Source organism: Grammomys surdaster, unplaced genomic scaffold, assembly GCF_004785775.1.
Source record: "Grammomys surdaster isolate TR1022 unplaced genomic scaffold, NIH_TR_1.0 171, whole genome shotgun sequence".
NCBI lineage: Eukaryota > Metazoa > Chordata > Mammalia > Rodentia > Muridae > Grammomys > Grammomys surdaster.
Window position 1 is genome coordinate 1221336 of NW_021604619.1, and position 23152 is coordinate 1244487.

Below are 23152 nucleotides of genomic sequence, written 5' to 3' on the forward strand. Positions count from 1 at the left end.
CTACTTGCAATTTGAAGTCAAGAACCAGATTAAATTTGTGTACCGAATAAGATTGAAAATGTGACCCCTTTGCTTTACAATAGGATCAAAAACTTCTTTTCAGCTTTTAAAATTTGAATTTAAATAAAAACTGTATTAATTCAATAGGCACATTTTATGCTTATATCTCTATGGCTTAAAATGTTTCACATAGAAATAATATGGACAATAATAGCATAATACTGAAGATAAGCATACATCACTACAAGATCAAGTGTGTTTTCCAGTTGAACATTGCATCCTTAAAATTCTTGTTTATCAAGGAAACTTTTTAGAATTACACGGGTGCTAACTTCAGAAATCAAATCTCTGATAACAGCAAACCCATTTTGATGTGATTATGCCTAAACCTTTCTTTTGTAGCGTTAATCATAGAGCAATGGCTAAATCATATCTTATATTTTAACTTTCTCAAGTAACATCAATAGAAACACTGATATTTGTGTGTTTGTCTGTCTGTTACAGTACTGAGACTCAAAGCCAAAGCTGTGTGCATTGCCAGGCAGCCCCTCTACCACTGACTATCCGCAGCTCAGACATAATGCAATGTTTAAAACTGCTGTTCCTTCTCGCTCATCCTTCATCCCTCCTTGTTTCCAAAGAGAACCCCAAAGAAGAAATTAGTTTTTAAATCTTTCTTTAAATGCTTCCCCCCACCCCCGCAGGTAAAGATAAAATTAAAGGAAAGAAGTTTGGCAGGTCTTTTGAATCCTGTAAAGGTATATATACTTCAGTGTCCTCTTGAGTATTTCTCCATGCAAAGGCCCTGGCCAGGCAAGACCCTGAGGTTATGCCAGAAGTTGCTGCAAAATATTTTTGCCTTGGCTAAGCCTTCTGGACATATTTCAATGTGCAGTTAAAGTGGAGACAACCCCAGGCTTGCTTTGGAAATCTAAAGACCATGGGGAATCGTCTTCAGGGGGATAGGATTTGTCCACAAGTCCGTGTGTGCATCCGTGTATGTGTATGTGTGTGTGTGTGTGTGTGTGTGTGTGTGTCTGTGTGTTCGTGAGTGTGAGCTCACACTCACTTGTATATGTGCACACATATGTATGAATATACCTAACAATGGGAATCAGTTGTTTCTATTGTGGATTAGCAAAGTGTAGTTGCTCAGATACGTTGTGGGATGGGTGAGAGAGAGGGCCTATTGAGAACAGAAAGGGAACAAAGTGACAGTGAGTAAAAAAAGAAGCATGGTGACTTCTGCTTGAGGTATTTATATCACAGCGGCACTTCAAAATGGAAAGGGTATTGACCCAAAAGTGGATCTTCAAGTGTAAGGTTGTGGTTTTGCAATAGAAGGGGTCTGATACCACCCCATATTAATAATTAACACAGTTCTCAAAGATCCCATGATTGTATTCTTTGCCAGCATTTCATTGGGTTTTAACACTTACCTGCTAGAAGCTTATATTGAATTGATTTACTCTTCTGGTGATGCTGTAATTATTGCTTACCATGCAGAGTTCATAAGAGTGTTCAAGGAAACCCACCTGTGAGGGTGCTTTAAGTCAGCTTGAGGGTTATGCAAATAGTGGGGTTGATTCCTCCATTCTGTTTTGGGGGTCCAGCTGATGATACTTTTTCTCATCACTATCTTTAATTGTTCTGTTTCCCCTAGCTCCCGATTAATGCTCAATAACAGTCAAGAAATCCTCAGTAATTGGAGGCATCACTGTTTCAGTCTTGCTTCCCCAAGGCTTCCCGATCTAGACTCTCCCACCTCCCCCTCCTCTGCTTACACACCACTGCTTTTGATAGTGCCCATGCTGCATTTAAAATGTCAACAGGCTTTTGTACTCCTTGGCATTTTATGTAGGTTTTTATCAAGCCTAAATTGATTCCTTTTTGAAAAGCAACTCTAAATTCTCTACCAATTTTGTCATATTTAAAAGTACCGTCTTCTTATAAGTGCCAAGCTGCATCTTTAATATTTTTGTCTCCTAACATATTACAGTTTGGAATCACATGAGCCTCATCCTGTTACCCCTGCAGTACTTCTGACTTCTTTCAAAATAGTTCTGCTTACACTCATCCTCCCCCCTACTGTTATCTGTCTCCCCTCCAGTATCTGGGAATCTTGCAACTCCACAATTCCAAAGCCTTTTCTTTTGTTTCTAGAGCTTCCACAGTTCTGTACGTATTTTTCTTGCATTGATCAATCAATCAGTATCCTGCCTAATTGCCTAGGTGTCTGTCTTCCCTGGGATATTGCTTTCCCCATAATATGAGGAAAAGGATATGTCCTCACCATCTCTGCACCCTCTGGTTCCTGGCACTGAGTTTAATTATAGTGTTTGCTTAATGAGTGCTGGCTGACTTCACAGCCATATTCAGTTAGGTAGGCATAGCATGTTGGCCAGGGACCTTGTGTTTTCCTTTAATACTTGGCACACCCCTGCAAAGTGTGTTATCGCTGCCTCTTGGGACTGCCATCTAGACCTGCTTTACTTTGAAGTCAACGTGGTAAGATTACTCCTTACCCAGTGGCATAGGTAAGAGTTACACAAACAGAAGCAATCAAGCTTAGTCCAGGTCCCACCTGTTGAGGTAACCTATTTCCCACACATATTGTATCAGCTGGCTATAAAAGTGTGTCTCTACATTCACAGTTGTTAATTGCTGTGCTGGCATCTCCAGATGCTGGCAGAATATATATTTGTTCCTGCTTTTCCTGCCTAAGGCATTCTCTGATTGGCCAAGAGCAGAAGCTGGAAGAGAGGGCGGAACTTCCAGTCAGAGATAGGGACTCTGGGAGAAGAATTAAGAAGCAGGAGATTCAGCAGGAGAAGCAGAGGTGGACAGAGGATTCAGAGGGAACACAGAGATAGACTTGCGCACATAGTGGGATATAGGCCAGAATTAGCCAGGTTAGGAGGGGTCCTAAGCTTTTAAAACCTGTAAGAGTCTCCATGTCTTTATTTAAGCCTCTGGCAGGTCGGTGAAAGTCACATTCTACCACTGGTCAGGAGCCTCGTGAAAACACATCATATATCATGTTTGATGTCTCTGTTTTCCAGTGGATAGCATCAACTCAAATAAATGAATGGATGAATGAAACATTTGATGTACATTATCTGATCATATTGTCCTTTGCTTATAACTTTGATGACTTTGCATTATACCAAAGATAAAAATCTATGAAAGTTAAGCTCTTTCCTTACTACCTTGTCAGTTATCTCTCTCTCTTCTTCCTCTGCTACTTGTACTCTAACCAGTGGCACCTTTAGAAAGACCTCATATAGAATGGTTTCAAAGAAAACAAAGTCTCTGATGTCCCATAATGTACTTCAGTAGGCCAGGTTCTGCGTCATATACTTGAGGACCACACGTTTCACTAAAGTGCTCATTCTGTAAATAGTGTTTCTAGAGGGTGTTTTTCAGCTCAGAGTTGGCACTTTATAACTCAAATGCTTGGCTTAACTTCTATCGGCATGAATGCAAGATATGAAAGACATGCTTCCCAATAGAGATCTCTTATGAGCTGACATATTTTAGAGGTTGGCAAAAATTCTCAGGCCCATTGCTGCCTTGAATATGAGCCCTAGGAAGTCATACTTCCACATATTCCTCCAAATAGGCTTTGGGCTCTTGATAACACATGGTACTTTCCAGCAAGCCCTCAATTCTGTTTACAGTGTTAGTGAATTATTACCTTTCCCTCGGGGGCTCGCTTCTTGACCTCGATGCCTGCTTCTGTTCAGGACCCAAGGCTTGCTGTGAGGGCTCAGGCCCTTTGTTCCTGTCCAATGGTGCACCAGGGGAAGCAGTGTCTTGGGAAGAGACAGCTGCTGTACTCAAGGGCGTCTGAGACCTTGATCGCTCTTGGAGCCGTGCTTTCTTTTCTCTTGGCACCTCAGATCCAGCACCTGTAGCCGTGTCACTCAGAGTCCCATCTTGACTGGGCTGCTGAGGGCCACTTCCAAAGAACCATGCTCCAGATTTCGTTAAGATTTCTTGTTGCTTTCGACATAAATTGCATACCCACATAACCTATTTGGAGAAGAGAAAGAGCAATATAAAGTTTCTCCATCATTTAGAAACACCTTACTTTTAGTATATTAGTATTTATCATACAAAAAGAACATGGACCTTTGGATTTTTTTTTTTGTTTTGTTTTGTTTTTCAAGACAAGGTTTCTCTGTGTAGCCCTGGCTGTCCTGGAACTCACTCTGTATACCAGGCTGGCCTTGAATTCAGAAATCCGCCTGCCTCTGCCTCCCACGTGCTGGGATTAAAGGAGTGTGCCACCACCGCCCGGCCTGGAAATTTCTTAATGAAAATATCTTTTACACAATTCAGAGTCAACTATAGCAATGTCTGGGCTTAAAGGGTGAGCAAGCAGACAAGAATATTTTTCTCATGTATCATTAATTTAATGATTCTGAGTTTCATTTCACAATATGTCTGTCATATTTTGTGTAATTGACTCTGATATTTCTTTAAACTATCTGTTACCATAAATGCACTAGGTGAGGCAGATAACGATCAGAAATTATTGTAATGAGCTCTAGAATCAGTATTTCTGTGCGTCAATTTCGGTATCTCAAAGCATTTTATAAATGTATGTCTTCTTTGCAGCATCTGTTATTAAAGTCATTCGTGAAAATTATTCACATAGAAAAAAGTCCAGAGTAAAAGAAAAAGCCAACCTAAATACTTCCTCTGTTTTTCTAGCAATGTATTAGTGTCAAGCTTTTTTATTTTATGGTATACATGGTATGATTTTTTTTCATATATGTGTTTACTAAAGCAATGCATCTGAGTCTGAATATATTAATATCTGTCAAAATGTAAGATTTCTTAAAACATCTTAGAACATTTTAACATACACAATGATAAGTGATGAAATATTGCTTAAGGTCAACGTTTGATTTTCTGCTTTAAATGACATTTAAAATTAATACAGTACAAGGACCAACACTAATTGAAAATACTGAAGAATATGAGCAATGACTAGCACTGAGGACAGAGATAGATGGTGGAATACCCAGGGGCCTTCTCTCTGAATGTGTGGAGTAAGACTGGAGAACAACTCATTGCAAAAGCATGTGCCAAAATAGTTGGAATACACTGTAATCTAGATTAAAAATGGAAGCCAAGTGAGATTGCATTACACCCTCTATCCCCATCTTTTAAACCACATAAGTAAACGTGATCACGTGTGCTGATCCTACAGATGAGTTAAGAGTAACATGGAAAGAAAGACACCCCAAACCAGAACTACCATGACAATGTCTGACTGCCCTCCTGACTCTCAGGATGAAAGAGGGATGTGCCTATGTCCTATGCCTGATAAGACACCAATAAGACCTGAAATCCTGTGGTCAAAGAAACTTGATAGGAAAGTTTTCTCACTTTACATCAACTATGGAAATTCTAGGTGAGAGTATCTTAAACATTTAAAAAGCAATTCATAGTCAGTCTTTAAGAATGAGTGCTTTTTTTCTTACAGAACAAAGCCTCTCCCTCTCCCTCTCCTTCTCTTCTTCTCTCTCCAACTCTTCCCCCCTCTTTCCCTATGTGTTCCCTGCAGGCCTCTTTCTCTCTCCTCTCTCTTTCTGTCCTTCTCTGTCCCCCACTGTCTCTACTCCTTCTCCAGCACCCCTTCCAATAAACTCTGTTTTATTCTTGGCCTGTTATATCCCTGATTCCTCAGGGAGCACCTTGGCAGGGCCCTCTAAGGTGCTCCCACCCGCTGCATTATACCGCAACATTTTGTAAGACACAACAGCCATAAGTTAAATAAAATGGCAAAAGAAAAGTAGCAATTCTGAGAAAGGATAATTTTCATTAGATAATAATAATTCTGAATACTTTCTCGAAATATTATCACAGTTTTTTTATTCCTTAATTTTAAATATTAAAAAATGGTTAATAAAAAGCAACTGACAGATTTCAACAAGAGTTTAGCTTTTGAATATACTGAACAATAAAATAGTTAAGTTCCATTTAATTTAATCTCCAATGATAAATTGGTCATAATTGCTGGAAGAAATATTCATAATTTAGATGGTTATTTTAAAATACTGTCTAATATTATTTAAGCCTGTGATGTTTCCTATGTATATCTTTTAAAATTTATGGAAAATTATTCCTTATTCCAAATTTCTCCAATGTCTTTTTTGTTCTATTTAATAATAACTCAAAATCTTCGTTTAAGAATTTTCTATGTTAGAGGAGTTAGAAAAAGAAGTGAAGGAGTTAAAGGGGTTTGCAACCCCATAGGAAGAACAACAGTATCAACCAACCAGACCCCTCAGAGCTCCTAGGAACAAAATCACCAATCAAAGAGTACACATGAAGGGACCCATGGCTCCAGCCCCATATTTAGCAGAGGATTGCCTTATCTGGCATCAATGGGAGGGGAACCCTTGGTCCTGTGGAGACTCGATTCCCCAGCATATGGGGTGTGCTAGGGTGGTGAGGCAGGAGTGGGTGAGTGGGTGTGAGTGCACCCTCATAGAAGCAGGGGAAGGGGAATGGGATAGGGGATTGTGGAAGGAAAACCAGAAAGTGAGATAAAATTTGAAATGTAAATAAATTAAAAAAACAATTAAAGAAAAGAATTTTCTGTGTTAGATGAGCTGCTTTAGGAATTTGAAACAAAATTAATAAGAAAAATATATATAATGTATAGTAAGTATATATACAAGTATATATATACTAATATGCTTGTGTTTTGAGTGATAGTAGCTTTCAATCTTTGGTTATACACATTATGCATATAATATTAGCTAGTTTAAAAAGAAATTTCTTGTATGTATGTATTAGATAGATAGTTACATTAGATACATAGATACATAAATACATGATATTGAAACAGAAAAATATACACTTTGTACAAAACTAACAGCCATGTACAATGTGATTCAGATAGTAAGTCACAACACAGTTATGTGCACTTAAGATTTTCATTTTGAATTACAATTATTAATTAAGTCTGTCTATAGAGTTTTAAATAAGCAAAAACTGGTGTGCAGAGATGCAGACATCTTTACCAGATTTCTTCTTATGAAAGATCGTAAGAACTAAATTAAACCAAAAACTAACACGCGCACACACACACACACACACACACACACACACTCTTTTTAGAAATTATACAGGTTTCAGTGACTTGGGATGTGCTCCAAGCAAGTCTAAAATAAACAATGCCTGTGTAGTAGCTATCTTAGTTCAGATGTCTAGGAATGAAGTACAAAGGGGAATAAAAAGATCTTTGTGATATAAGTGGCTTCGGAAACCCGATGATATACATCAGAAAACTGAAAAAAAAAAACCTGAAGAAATTATATACTGATCTTTTGTTCTAACGGGGCCTTAAAATTTGTGCATCAAACTTAAACATTAGGGGCAAACAATACCTCAGAAAAAAACAAAGATGAAATTTGCCTAAATAACATAAATTCCAATGCTTCTTCCTGCATAGTTTAAGAAATGTCATAGATAAAACCAAATGTTCAGTAGGAGTATAAAGACGAGCCTATGTCGGAAATTTATTACACTTGCCATGCCCTGAAGTGTTCACAGATATGTGAACTATTCCAGGGGAGAGAATATTCCACATGGAGCACCAGTGGCAAAACAAAGGAAGAATTCTACTTCAGTTTAGCTAATGAAACAAGTTTATTTGAGGTTATTACAGGAGGCAGGTGAGGGGTAACTTAAAGGAGAATGAGCTGCTATAACACGGAAGAAACTGTCTTCCTCTCCCAGTAACTGTTAACGACCTAGAAATCCTTGCAAATGGGGCAAGGTCTTGTGAGCTCAGACCTATCATCCACAAGAAAATCTATCAGTCTTTGGGGCCATCCACAAAATATCTATCAGTCTTTGGGGTAGTGGTAGGGTCTCTGATCCACCATGACAAAGGAGCACACCCTTATGCAGGTTTTCTTTTTAAAAAAAATCCCAGCTGCTGACAATTCCAGAAGACAAAAGTCGCAGAATGTCCAGAGCATTTCATTCCACAGCATCTTTACAGTTATCCGTAGTGGTGTTACTCAGTTAATTCACCATAATGAGGTCTGGAAATATATTAATAGAAATATGTTGCTTATGAAAATCTAGCTGAATTATTTATTGTAATCAAAGGTGTGATTGTAGACAAAAAATATACACATTTTTTGTATTTTTACAATTCACTGTAATATAGTACTTAAAAAAATCAGTCTACCATTTTGAAAATCTGACAAAAGTTGTTAGATTTCCTTTATATTGGTGAATTCTTTACACATCTCCCCTTCTTTCTGTAAAGGTCTGAGTAAAGCAGAAATGAGCAATAAATTATCAAGTCAATATTTCACAATGTTGAAAAAATGAATGGCAGAGTAGGAAATGGTGAGTGGTGGAATATTAATACACAGAAATGAGTGATTTCTTCTTGGTTTCTGTTTCTTTGGGAATGCGGGGTGTGTGCTTTCCAAATCTGCTGCTGTCTTACTGCTCCATTTTCATACGTTTATTCTCTCCCTTTGGAAACATTTACATATTAATATGGTTGAATCAAAGATAAAGATATAATTTAGAAACATAATTTATGCTGTTACCTTTTAATGAAAAGAACACTCTCCATTTTACTTACTCACCGAGAGAATTTTGGTTTAATCTTATATACAATTTAAAATGCCTGCATTTTTAATGTAATTTTATATATTATTATATTATTAGTTCATATGATTTTAAATGATTTTATATTTAATATGTATTAAATAGGAAGAAGGCACATAGTTTGCTCTGGTTTACCGCTGAACTCCTCATATTTTCTCACACAACACATAATTCTTCAGTAAAAACTGTTGATCAACCCCTTCTTATACTTATGACTGGTTTTTTTAGAACATACCGGAGGATACCAATTACTTGGTGAAACTTAATACATGGAAATCTTATCCCGCAACAAACACTACATAGTCATGGTTTTGTTTTGATTTTTTGGCAAACTTATTTTTCAAAAGTGATATGCAGAATTTCTGGTTTTAGAACTTCAGCACTTTAATTACGACCATCTCCTAAGATCCTGCAAATTTTCCTAGTTCAAAACAACACCATGAATTGCCATTTGCATAATAGTAAATAAAGTCACAGAGTCATGAGCTCCACAAGAAGAAACCCCAAAGAAGCTGCAAACAAATGTTTAGGAGTTGCTCAGTGAACAGTAAAGGCTGCTGAGCTGAAAGGGCTCTTAAAACAAATTTAGCTTGGGGCTGGAGACATGGCTCAAAGCACTGGACTCCTCTTCCAGAGGAGATGGTTTGGTCCTCAGCATCACAGAGCAGGTAACAACCATCCTAACTCCAGTTCCAGGGGACTCAACATCCTCTACTGGCTTGCAAAGGCACTGTGTACACATGGTGTACAGGGACATACATGCAGGCAAAATGCTTACACACATAAAGTGATAGTAATTCTTTCAAAGAGGATTCAATGTTAGAACACAGAGATCTCTGAGGTTTGAAAGGGCAGCTGCTATGTCTAGACCAAGGTGAGTTTAAGTCAAAGTCGAATAATATCCCATCTCTTATTCGTTGACTGGTCCCTTAACTCATATTTTACACACAGGCTCACTTTTAAATTCATTCAACACAGGCAGCTGTTTTCTATCTCTTTCCATGCTCTGTTAGCATTGGTTTAGATGTTTTCATAGAATTGAGAATTTTCACTAATTTTTTTTCTATGATGCTCACTGTGTCCACATGACTAATAATTAGTTATCCTGGTTATCTTAATAGTTATGCACTGTCGATAGTTTTAAAGTCATGGGGCCAGGATACAGAGACAGTTTGTTCCATAGAAGTACAAACATGTATATGCATCTACTAATTTTATCATGCTAATTATATTATATTCAAAAGATTCAAAGTCTATATCATTTTAACTTGGTTTGAACCTGACCATCTATTAACATGCAATGTCTACAAATGTCTTACCTGTGGTTCTTGTCATGCTTCTGTAAGTATCTAAAATTTACTTTATCCTGAGTCTGTGTAGATTATAAAACTTAAGAGGCAACAATGTCATTATGAATGACAGGGAAAGAAACAGCCCCAGGCATAGATGCCTGGACCCTCTCAGTCTCCACACTAAACTTCCAGGACAGATGATGTCTCTCTGTGTTTCAGCTTCCCCATTTGTAAAATAGGAATAATAGGAATAGCAAAAATAAATATAATAATAGAATATGAAACAAAAAAATTTCCCACTATACCACAGGAACACTTGCTCAACTATGATCACAGCAGCTTCATTCATAATAGCCAGGAACTGGAAACAACCTAGATGTCCCACAACCGAAGAATAGATAAAGAAAATGTGGTACATTTACACAATGAATAACTACTCAGCTATTAAAATCAAGAGCATCATGAAACTTGCAAGCAAATGGATGGAACTGGAATATATCATCCTAGGTGAGGTAACCCAGACCCCAAAGGACATGCATGGTATGTACTCACTGATGAGTGGACATTAGCCATAAAGTACAGAATAACCATCTACAATCAACTGACGAAAAGAAGCTAGGTAACAAGAAGGACCTAAGGGATGATACTTGAATCTCACTGAGAGAGGGAAACAAAATAGACACCAGGGGTAGATGGATGGAGAGAACTGGGTGGGATGGGGGGTGAAGAAGGGAATGAGGATCAGATACAAGGAGATGGGGGAACAGGACAGGGCTGAGAGTGAGAAAGGAAATCAGTGGGGGGCATCTCTTGGACTAGCCTGAGGTCTAGAATGTAGGAGGCTCCTGGGACTCTATGGAAGTGACTCTAGCTGAGACTCCTAGCAGGTGAGGATATGGAGACTGATGTGGTCACCTCCCATAGCCAGGTAGGACTTCCAGTGGATGGAGAGAGAAATCAACCCACTCACAAAACCTTTGATCCAAAATTTGTCCTACCTACAAGATGCATAGGGGTAAAGATGGAGAAGAGATTGAGGGAAAGGCCTACCAATGACTGGTACAACTTGAGAGCCATGCCACGGAGAAAACCAGCCTCTAACACTATTAATAATACTCTGCTATGCTTGCAGACAGGAGCCTAGCATAACTGTTTTCTGAGAGGCTTCAACTAACAGTAGATGGAAACAGATTCAGAGACCCACATCCAAATATCAGGCAGAGCTTGGGGAGTCTTGTGGACGCATATGGGATAGGATTGAGCAAGCCAGAGAGGTCAATGACAACACAAAAAAAACCTAAAGAGTCAACTTACTTGGCCCGACAGAGGCTCACCAACCAAAGAGCATGGAGAGGCTGGACATAGGCCCGTACACATTCATAGTAAATATGCACCTTGGTCTTCATGTAGGATCCTTTAAAAATGGAGCAGGGGTTATTTCTAACTCTGTTGCCTGCCATTAAATCCCCTTCCCCTAGCTGGACTGCCTGGCTAGGCCTCAGTGGATGAGGATGTACTTAGTCCAAGGGCAGGGTAGTACCCAAGGGGGCTTCCTCTTCTCTGAGGAGACAGGGAAGAGTAATGGGGGAGGGATTTGTAAGGGTGGGGCGTGGAGGAGAGGAGAGAGGCAGGGCTGCAATCAAGAGTGAATTAATTAATTAATTAATTAAAATGGGTTTACTAGGTTGGTGCCATGGCACAGTGAATAAACATGCTTGCTTTTTAACCTAATGCTTTGAGTTAGATCCCCAAGACCCACAAGACAGAAAGAATTTGGTCATCTCACCTCTACAACTACACAAGCTACACTAAACTAGCGTGAGCCCACCCCAACACTCATATAAATAATAAATAAACAAACAAATAAATAAATAAGAACAAATGGATGTAATCCTTCTCGTCAATCTCTGAGAAATAAGGAAAGACATACAATTGGCACAGTTAATACTCAATGGCATTGATGTTATCTAAAATGTGTATATCTGTGACAGGTTTATTTTCAAAGTTTTTGCAATATGAAATGTTCCATGCTTTCTTCATTTTTTTTTATGTCAACAAATAATCTGTGGTACCAGTTAAATGTTAGGCTTTTGTTTTGTTTTGTTTGTTTTGTTTTTCAAGACAGGATTTCTCTTTGTAGCCCTGGCTGTCCTGGAACTCACTCTGTAGACCAAGCTGACCTTAATGCTAGGCATCCTTATAGCACTGAATATATAGCAATGAACATCGACAAAACCCTTTCTGGGAACTAACATTCCAGTAAAAGAAGACAGAAGCAAACCATCATTTGTAAAGTGGTCAACAGAGAAATATAGGGGTATAAGCAGATAGAGAAAGGGCAAAAGGCATTCCATGAGGTGAGTGTTTAAATTTAAAGCTGGTTGGTCAGAGAATGTGGATCAGTGATATTAATTAATAATATTGTACTGGCTGCTTTTGTGTGTCAACTTGACACAAGCTGGAGTTATCATAGAGAAAGGAGCCTCCCTTAAGGAAATGCCTGCATGAGATCCAGCTGTAAGGCATTTTCTCAATTAGTGATCAAGAAAGGGATGGGGGACATTGTGGGTCGTGCCATCCCTGGGCTGGTAGTCCTGGGTTCTCTAAGAAAGCAAGCTGAGCAAGCCAGTGGAAGCAAGCCAGTAAGCAGCATCTTTCCATGGCCTTTGAGTCAGCTCCTGTCTCCAAGTCCCTGCCCTGTGTGAGTTCTTGTCCTGACTTCCTTTGGTGATGAACAGCAATGTGGAAGTATAAGCTGAATAAACCCTTTCATACCTAACTTGCTTCTTAGTCATGACGTTTTGTACAGGAATACAAACTCTGACTAAGACAAATATGTATATAACGGGGAGAGCAGCTCAGGCTACAAACAAGGCTAGGAAAATGACCTGTGGCGAGACTTTGCATAGAGGGCAAGAAAAGCTGACTCAGGTTAAGTGACTGGTCACATGGCAAGAGGAAGTTTCAAACAGACTGAATCTATGCGCCACAGCCCTTTCTTTGCCTTTAGGAAGAAAGTACTGAGGAGACACTGTGAGCCTCAGAGTAGAGCAGCAGTTTGATAGACCCCAGGATTTATCAGGATTCCTCTGGTTGTAGTGGCAAGGACCAAACGGAAGGAATTAAATGTGACATCTTCATAAACTGAATTTGATTGTGCTACTTTTGGCTTCTCTTTGCCCAATATGCTTTTTGAATCTCTTGAGTTATCTTTTATTGGTATCATTCTTTCATATGCTACCTTCCAATCACAGGTCCTACTCCCTCTACACCTTCTAGCCCCTCCCTCTAACTCCACTCCACCCAATATCCACTCCTTCTCTTTTCTCTTCAGAAAAGGGCAGGTCAACCAAACATGGCATATCAAGTTACAATAACACTAGGCACATACCATCCTATTAGATAGATAGGGCAAGCACCTACAAGGTAGGGGTCCCAAAAGAAGGCAAAAGAGTAAGAGGCAGCCCCTTCCATTATTAATAGTCCCACAAGAACACCAATGGATGAACTAGAAAAAAATAATCCTGAGTGAGGTAACCCAGACCCAGAAAGACAAACAGGATATGACCCACTAAATTACCTGTAAATTAAAGGATAAACATGCTAGAATCCACAGGCACACCACTTCTTACTGATAGCACAAGGCTGAAATGTATTTCTCAAACAGGGTTTGTATTTTAACAACATCTGAACTTGGAGCAATGCTTATCTTCTTCTATGTTTTGTCCTAAAATACAAGGTATCCACCCACTCATCCAAATTAATTGCATATGTTGCTCACTAATCTGTCATCCCAAAGAGGGATTCTCTTCAGCATTTCTCCATGTCTCCAAGTTGTCTATATGTTCCTCTTGATGAATAGCCAAGGTGTATACAAAGCCATCTACACATTTTCCCAGTGAAAATTTGCTTTTCAGTCTATCTCCCTTCCCTTCTTTTTCTTCATTTATTAACTGCTCATATAATAATCCCAACCAGTTTCCCCTTTTTCTACTCCTTTTAGTCGACCCCAACTTCCCATCTCTCCCAGATTTACGCCTCCATTTCCCTTCAGAAAAGTGTAGTCTTCTCAGGGATATCAACCAAACATGACAAAACAAGTATAATAAGGCACAAACCCTCACATTCAGGCTGGACAAGGCAACCCAGTGCACAGAAAAGGGTCTCAAGAGCAGGCAAAAGAGTAAGAGACACTCTACTCCCACTGAGTCCCCCCCCCAAAAAAACCAAGCTAAACAACCACAGCATGTATGTTGAGGACCTAACACAGAATCATGCATATTCCCTGATTGTTGCTTCAATCTCTGTGAGCCCCTGTGAGTGCTGCTTAGTTGATTCTGTGGGCCGTATTCTCCTGGTGTCCATGAGCCCTCTGGTTCCTACAATCCTTCCTTTCCTCATCTTCATCAGGGTTCTCAGAGCTCTAGCTTATCTTTGGCTGTGGGTCCAGAGAAAGCCTCTCAAATGGGGATTAGGCTAGTTACCAATCACGTTTGTCTCTTCTATCTTTGTAAATAAAATTCTGTTTTTAACATATCCTAAATTCATACTCTTTCTACTTCTTCATGTCTTGTTTGGTTTTCACATTCTAGAAACTTTATTACCATTCTCACAGTTATATTTTTCTTTCCCTAATATTGGTAATCCACTTTTGAAAACATTTAGCCACCTCCTCTGTGATGGTTTGTATATGCTTTGCCCAGGGAGTGGCACTACTAGAGGATGTGGCCCTGTTGAGTAGGTGTGTCACTGTGGGTGTGGGCTTTTAGAGCCTAGCGCCTGGAAGTCAGTCTTCCACTAGCAGCCTTCAGATGAAGATGTAGAATTCTCAGCTCCTCCTGCATCGTGCCTGCCTGGATGCTGCCATGTTCTTACCTTGAGGATAATGGACTGAACCTGTGAACCTGTAAGCTAGCCCCAATTAAATGTTGTCTTTATAAGACTTCTTTGGTCATGGTGTCTGCTCACAGGAGTAAACCCTCACTAAGACATTCTGTCTTACTGAACTCCTCTTCAGCATTGGGATGTTTTGACCAATTTTCTTTATTGCTTTCTAAAATGCAAAGGCAATTTTGTCTTCTGGTCATGCCCTGGCATTACCTCTTCACATGTCCCTGACTAAAATCTTCATTAACTCATATTAAATGGTGTTACACAGGGATTCATTCTTGCTCACTTAATTTTATATCCCAATAGGCTCCATGAGAAATGTAAACTGTCTCCTTTTTAACACAACTGCTTCAAAACCAATGCATTTTAGAACATTTACACAATAAATGAATATTTGATTAATAAATAATATCCACACCTACTATGTAAACATAATATCTCCCTTGTAAAGCATGCAAAAAGAAATTAAATAAGATAAAATATAATTAAGCTTTGAATTGTGTTGGCTACTCAAACAGATTACCTTTCAGTATAAACCAATGTCTTAAAATCATTACCTCCAACCTAATCAGCATTTAAAATACAAAAGTATATTCACTTGAATTTGAAACATGGACATTTGAATGGCAGGACCCTCAGGCTCAGAATGTATGCTGTGGACGTAATTGTGCTTTCCACAAGATGGATTCTTGTTCTACATTAACAGTCCCACCTACACAATGATCCAAACCATTAATATGAGATGGATCGTAGCTTACTGAATCTATCTTTATTCATCAGTTTCTCTTAACTGTGAGTCCTGAATATCATGACTCTTCCAAATATCTATCTACTCCCACATAGCTCTACTGACAACATAGAAAAAAAATCATCTTTTCCGAGATGATTTCTAAAATCAGTTTCTTAACTGAGTGTTTTCTATGTCCTTGTTGATTCAGTAAATCCTGGATACCATTTCTAGATCCTACAGACTTTAAAACTGGCTCCCTGTCTCCTACAGTGATATGGGGGATTGAACCTATGGCCTCTCTCATATGTGCTCCACAGTCCTACACTGGTGAGATACACCCCAGTCCTTAAGCTTGCTTCCTTGCTTTCCCTAGATTTAAATCTTTTTGTCATACACTAGTTCTTGCTAACTCTTCCAACTTAATGTTACACACACACACACACACACACACACACACACACACCACATATGTGTGTATTTCAGATTCCTGAAAATCATGCCTGATATATAACTTTGTCTATCTATAGTACTCTTACTATCAGCTTATTTCCAAAATGATTTTATGTACTTTAAAATTATTTCATTGATTATATCTGATGTAATACTTTTGCATTGATGATATAAAACTTTCCTATGGAGGTAGGCTGCTCACAGACCTCCTTTCTCCGTTTCCCCAGACTCAATCCTCCAGTCTCATCCCTAGCACTCCAACAGAATATCAGCTACATTCCCCCCCATGCCCACATCTCCTGTGGATCCCAAAGACAGTCCCCTCTTAATCCCCCTTCTCCTACTTGCTGCTTTGTTTCAGATCCTAACCCCAGAAGGCACTCCCTTCTAACCCAAGGGCCATTCCTCTCAGGACAAGACAGCTGAAGTCAGGTCTACCTCTCTACTGTTTCTGAGATTCAATTTTTTCCAGTCTGATCCTCAGCTCTCTAGCAAGAAACCTGCTATGGTCTCCCTTTCCTCTTTGACCCCCATCCCAACAGATCAAAAAGACCTTCTCCTCTAACCATTCTTCTTCATCCCAGTATGGCAGCCTCTAACATAAGCAAACATTCCCTGTGAAAATGTCAGCTGAACTGACCAGGAAAACGGCTAACATACAATAAAATCCAGAGAGAAAACAAACCAAAAAATGCCAAACAAAGACAAATTCAGAAATTAGCACCTGGACCTTTAATCATCACAAAGCTACATGCTTAAACACCAATGTAAAAACACAATCAATAACACCTGGGGCAATATGTCTCTAACAGAGGCCAACTATCCTAACACAGCAGGCCCTGATTTTTCTAACATAGCTGAAGCACGAAGAAAAGACCGTAAAACAGCCTTGATAAATATGATAGAGATCCTTAAATAGTAAATTAATAACCCTCTTAAAGAATTCTAGGAAATACAAACAAACAGTAAAAGGAAATAAATAATACTGTTCAAGGCCTGAAATGGAAATTTAATGAATAAAGTAAATGCAAACTGAGGGAATTCTGCAATGAAACTTTAGGAATTCAAACAGGAATTATAAATGCAAAGGTCACCAACAGAATACTAGAGATGGAGGAGAGGATGGAGAATATTAAATGTTAAAGATGTGATAGAAGAAAAGGATACACTGTTCAAAAAAAGTGTGAAATCCAAAATCTCTCAGCACAAAACATCCATAAAATCTAGAATACTATGAAAAGGAAAAAATATTAAGAAAATAAGTATAGAAGAAGAATAAACCCAGCTCAGAGACCCAGAAAAATGTTTTAAACAAAATAATAGAAGAAAATGTTCTACCCTAAAGAAGAAGATACCTATAAATGTACAAGAAGCATAAAGAATAGCAAATAGATTGGTCCTGAAAAGAAATCCCCCCACCACATAATAATAAAAGCACTATATATACACAGAACAAAGGAAGGATATTAAAATCTGAAAGATTAAAAAGACCAAGTAATGTATTAAGGCAGACTTAGAATCACATCTGATTACTGAATGATGACTGTAAAAGACAGAGGAGCCTGGACAAATGTGTTGCAGACTCCAAAAGATCAGATGTCAGCTCAGACTACTATGTCAAACATTTTTCAATTACTAGAATGGAGAAAAAATAAGATTTTCCATAATAAAGTAAAATTCAAATAATGTCTATCTAAAAATCAATCCCTGTAGAAGGTGCTAGACTGAAAACTTAAACCTATGGAGGTTAACTACACCCATTTAAAAAAAAAAACAGGAAATAAATAATCTCACACAAGCAAAATCAAAAGAATGTAAGCACACTCATACCACCCACTGCCATCACCACCGCCACCACCACCCTCAACAACAACAGCAACCGCAACAACAAAAGTAACAAGAATCAATAAACATTGATCATTAATATCTCTCAATATCAAGAGACTAACAGAATGGATGCAAAACTTGGATCCATCCTTCTGCTGCATACAAGAAATAAACTTCAACATCAAGGATAGATATAACTTCAGTGGGGATCACTTCAATATCTAAAGAACACACTTCAAACCAAAACTAACTCAATGAGGTAGGGAAGGACATCACATACTCATTGTCTTAATTAGGGTTTCTATTGCTGTGAAGAGATGCCCTACCCATCACAATTCCTATAAACGGAGATATTTAATTGGGGCTGGCTTACAGTTCAGAGTTTTAGCCCATTATCATCATGGCAGGAAACATGACAGTACAGACAAACATAGTGCTGGAGAGGAAGCTGAGAGTTCTACATCTGGGTTCACAGGTAGCAGAAAGAGAGTGTGACACACTGGGCCTGACATGATAATCTGAAATCTCAAAGGCAATCCCCAGTGACATGGTTCCTCCAACAAAGCCACACCTACTGTAACAATACTACACCTCCAAATAGGCATACTCCCTATGGGCCTATGGATGCCAACTATAGTCATCAACCACACTCATCAAAGAAAGATTTCCACCAGATGTAAAAGAAATACTATTACAGCTTAAGTCATATATTGATACCCACACTTGGATAGTGGCATATCACAATGCTCTACTCTCACCAATGTAGACAAAAAATTAAACAGAAAAATACTGGACATAACAGATGTTATAAACAAAAAAGACCTAACATATATAAAGAACATTTCACTCAAACACTCAAGGATATACCTTATTCTCAGCATCTCATGGAACTCACTCCAAAATTGACCCTCTAATTGGTCACAAAGCAAGCCTCAAGAGATACACCCTTTCATACCACCATCCAAGTTAAAGCTGGATATCAACAATAACAGAGACAACAGAAAGCTTAAAAACTCATGGAAACAGAACAATTCTCTACTGCATGAAACAAATGAGTCAAGACAGAAACTAAGAAATTAAATGTTTTCTAGAATCCAATGAAAATGAACGCACAAGATACACAAACTTATGGGACACAATGAAAGCTGTGCTAAAAGGAACATTCATAACACTAAGTGCCTACTTTTTAAATAATGGAGAGACCTTATACTAGCAACTTAATAGCACACCTGAAAGCTCTAGAACATAAAAAAGTAACCACATCCAAGGGGAGTAATAATAAATAATAAACTAGAAATAATAAAACTGTGGCAGGAAATCAATAAAATATTAACAAAGCAAACAATACAATGAATCAAGAACACAAAGAATTGGTTCTTTGAGAAAATCAGCAAGGGAGACAATCGTTTATCCAAGCTAAAATACACAGAGAGAATATTCAAATTAACAAAATCAGAAATGAAAAGGGGAACATGACAGCAGAAATTGAGGCAATCCAGAGAATCATAAGCACATATTTTAAATAACTGCACTCTACCAAATTGGAATATCTAAAAGAAATAGATAATTTATAGAAAAGTTAAATCAAGATCAAATAAACAATATAAACAAACTTGTAACCCATAGTAAAATAGAAGCAATCATTAAAAGTCTGCCAACAACAACAAAGCCCAGGGCCAGACCATTTTAGCAAATAATTCTACCAGACTTTTAAAGGAAAGTTAACACCAATGCTCCTCAAATTATTCCACAAAATAGAAACAGAATGATAACTTTTCCAATTCATTTTATGAAGCCACAGTTAAACTCTGATAGGAAAACCACACAAAGTCTCAACAAAGAAAGAGAATTAAAGACCAATTTCACTTCTGAACATGGATGAAAAAACACTCAATAAACTACTTGCAAATTGAGTCCAGTAACACATCAAAAAGATCATCCACTAGGATCAAGTAGGCTTCATCCCAGAGATCATTCAATATAGAAAAATCAATAAATGTAATCCACCATATAACAAATTAAAAAAAACTTACATCTCATTAAATGCAAAAAAGTCCTTTGACAAACCACAACACCCCTTCATGATAAAAGTGCTAAAGAGATTGGGAATATGGGGGATATATCCCTAAACATAATAAAAGCAATTTACTGGAAGATTTTATTATATCTAACATCAGATTAAGTAGAGAGAAACTCAAAGAATTTCCACTAAAATCAGGAACAAGACAAGGTTGTTCACTCTCTCTACATTTATTTAATATAGTACTTCAAGTTTTAACTAGAACAATAACAACTAAAGGAGATCAATGGAATATAAATTGGAAAGGAAGAAGTTAAAGTATAGTTATTTGCAGATGACATGATAGTATACATAAGTGACGCTAAATATGCACCAGGGAACTAAATACTTTCAGCAAAGTGTCTGGATACAGTTTAACTATTAAAATAAAAACAAACAAACAAAAATAGTAGCCTTTCTGTACATAAGTTTCAAATGGACTGAGAAAGCAATCAAGGAAATAACACCTTAAGCAATAACATGAAAAAATATGAAATATCTTGGGGTAACAACTCTAAGTGAAAGACCTGTATGACAAAATTTCAAGTCTTTGAAGAAAGAAATTGAAAAATATATCAGAAGATAGAAAGATCTCCCATGCTCCTGCATTAGTTATAGCAATCTACAGATTCAATGCAATCACCATCAGAATTCCAACACAATTCTTTATAGATCTTGAAAGAACAATATTCAACTTCATATGGAAAACAATACTTTGGATGGCTAAAACAGTCCTGAACAATAAGAAATAGGTGGAGGTCAGTAGCAGGATATTTCTCTCCCCCCCCCCACACACATTTTCAATAAAGCTCAGTGATTGGGCAGTATGAAAGGTAGGCAGAGTGAGGAGTTGGGAGGAGAGAGGGAAAGGAAGGAGAGGAGACAGAGAGGGAGAAGCCATGAAGAACCATGGATGGGTCAAAAGCTGTCCTGGGTAGCAACGTCTATCAAAAGGTTAGATATTGGGTAACAATGCTAATTTTGTGGGAATCTTGTTAATTGAGCATTTCTAAATATGTAAATCCTTTAGATATTAAGCTTTAAGGGTCTTCTGTCTACCAGGTACCTACACGAGGATGGGGGGTATTATCAGGGGCTCAGCCAAGCATTTTGGGGGCAATGTGGTGAATTGGCAGAGCCAGCCACCACACTGTCATCTTGTGGGTGCCAGGGTCCATGTTTCTAGATAGCCAGAGTCTCAGTTCAGAGCCAGAAAATGGCAGCTGCCCGAGAACAAGCCAGACCAAGTGCCTATTTCTAAATATCACCAGTTACAGAGGACCTACAATTCTGTATTATATGTTGTAGTATGGAGCTACAGTAATAAAAAATACATGAGATAGGCATAAAAACAGACATAAATGCACACACATATGAAAACCTGTTTTTTGATAAGAAAGCCAGATATAAACACTGTTAAAAAAAAAAACCAGTCAGTCTCTTCAACTGGTGCTGGTCCAACTGGATTATCTGTATGTAGAAGATTGCAAATAGATCCATATCTATTGTCCTGCACAAAACTCAAGCACAGGTGGATCAAAGACCTCATCATAAAACCAGATAGACTGAACCTGATGGAAGAGAAAGTTGGCTTTGAACACATTGTCACAGAAGACAACTTCCTTAATAGAACACTAATAGAGCAGTCACTAAGATCACCAACTAAGATCAACAACCAGTAAATGGGACCTCAAGAAACTAAAATGTTTCTGTAAGGCAAAGCACACCATCAATCAAACAAAGAGGCATCTCATAATTGGAAAAAGGTTTTTACCACGTCCACATCTGATAGAGGACTAATATCCAAAATATATAAAGAACTCAAGAAGCTAGATATAAAAAAATTAATCCAATTAAAAAATGAGAACATACCCAAACAGAGAATTCTCAATAGAGAAATCTCAACTGGTTGAGAAATAATGAAATGTTCAACATCCTTACTCATCATCAAAATGAAAATCAAAACTGCTTTGAGATTCCATCTTTGTCCTGTCTGATCAGGTAAGATCACAGCTCCTTCCGGTGAGGATGTAGAGCAAAGGGGATTCTCATTTATTGTTGGAGGATATGCAAGCTTGCACAGCCATTTTGTAAATCAATATGGCAGTTTCTTAGACAGTTGACATTTAACTGCCTCAAGATTCAGCTATACTACTCTTAGACATATACCCAAAGGACAAGCCATACTACCATAAAGATACTTATTCAAACATGTTTGTGGTGGCTTAATTCATAATAGCCAGATACTGGAAACAACCTAAATGTCCCTCCAAAAAAAATGACATCATAAAATTAGCGGCTAAATGAATGAAACTAGAAAAAAGTCTGATGAGACAACCCAGACCCAGAAAGACAAATACAGTACACATTCACATATAAGTAGATATTAACCATTAAGCAAATGTTGGTTAACATTTATAATCCATAGACCCAGAGAGGAAACCAAAGGGGTCTAGGATTGGGGTTCAGTGATCTCACTTGGAAAGGGAAGTGGAATAGATTTAATAGACAGACTGAGGGCTGGTGAGGATGGAAGCAGGGGTATAAGATGTGAGGGAAATGAGAAAAAGGGAGAAAGCTCAGGAAGCAACAGCAGGAATTGGGGATAGTTTGTTAGTAGATAGTTTGGAAATCTAATGCGGTGGAAACTTCCTGGCATCTATGAAGGTGATTTAATAAAGACGTTTAGTAGTGGTGGATATGGCCAGGCAAGGCTCCCAGTAGTGACATTGGATTGCATGCAACTGAGTCGTTGGCCAAGGGCATCCCATGGAAATCCCAAATACTCAGGCTGGTGCTAAGACAAAGGGTTATTCTCTACAAACTGACAGTGGGGTCCTATTGCCAAGGACAATACCCAAACAACTCACTGAATGTGGATAATCCTAGCTGGTGCCTTCATGGAGCCTTCATCTCTACACTGTAGTTTCTTTGATATGGGAAGAAACTCAGAAGGTTATTGAGAGAGAAATATGGACATCGATCCAACCACAAAACCTTTGACCTAAAATCTGTCTTGCTTGGAAAATATTAGAGGGTGAATCATGACACAGAGTTTGAAAGAGTAGCCAACTGATGTCTGATCTGACTTAAGGCCTACTCTGTGAGATGAAAACTATACTCAATGCTATTTGGGTAACCAAGAACTAGAGACTAGATATCCCAAAGATCTAGAGTAAATAGTGTGTGTTTAAAAAATGAAATGAAATGAAATGAAATGAAATGAAATGAAATGAAATGAAATGAAAT

The 23152-nt window shown here is 38.2% G+C and overlaps 1 protein-coding gene across 7 annotated transcripts in view; it reads right to left on the reverse strand.

The window, feature by feature from the left end:
- The window catches only part of Rims1 (regulating synaptic membrane exocytosis 1), a 481904-nt gene that overhangs the window by 210252 nt on the left and 248500 nt on the right, over positions 1-23152 (reverse strand). For all 7 annotated transcript variants that reach the window (XM_028767193.1, XM_028767198.1, XM_028767197.1 and 4 more), the window contains exon 6: positions 3698-4035. In XM_028767193.1, coding sequence (XP_028623026.1) covers positions 3698-4035 — 338 coding nt within the window. The remainder of the gene's footprint in view (positions 1-3697; positions 4036-23152) is intronic.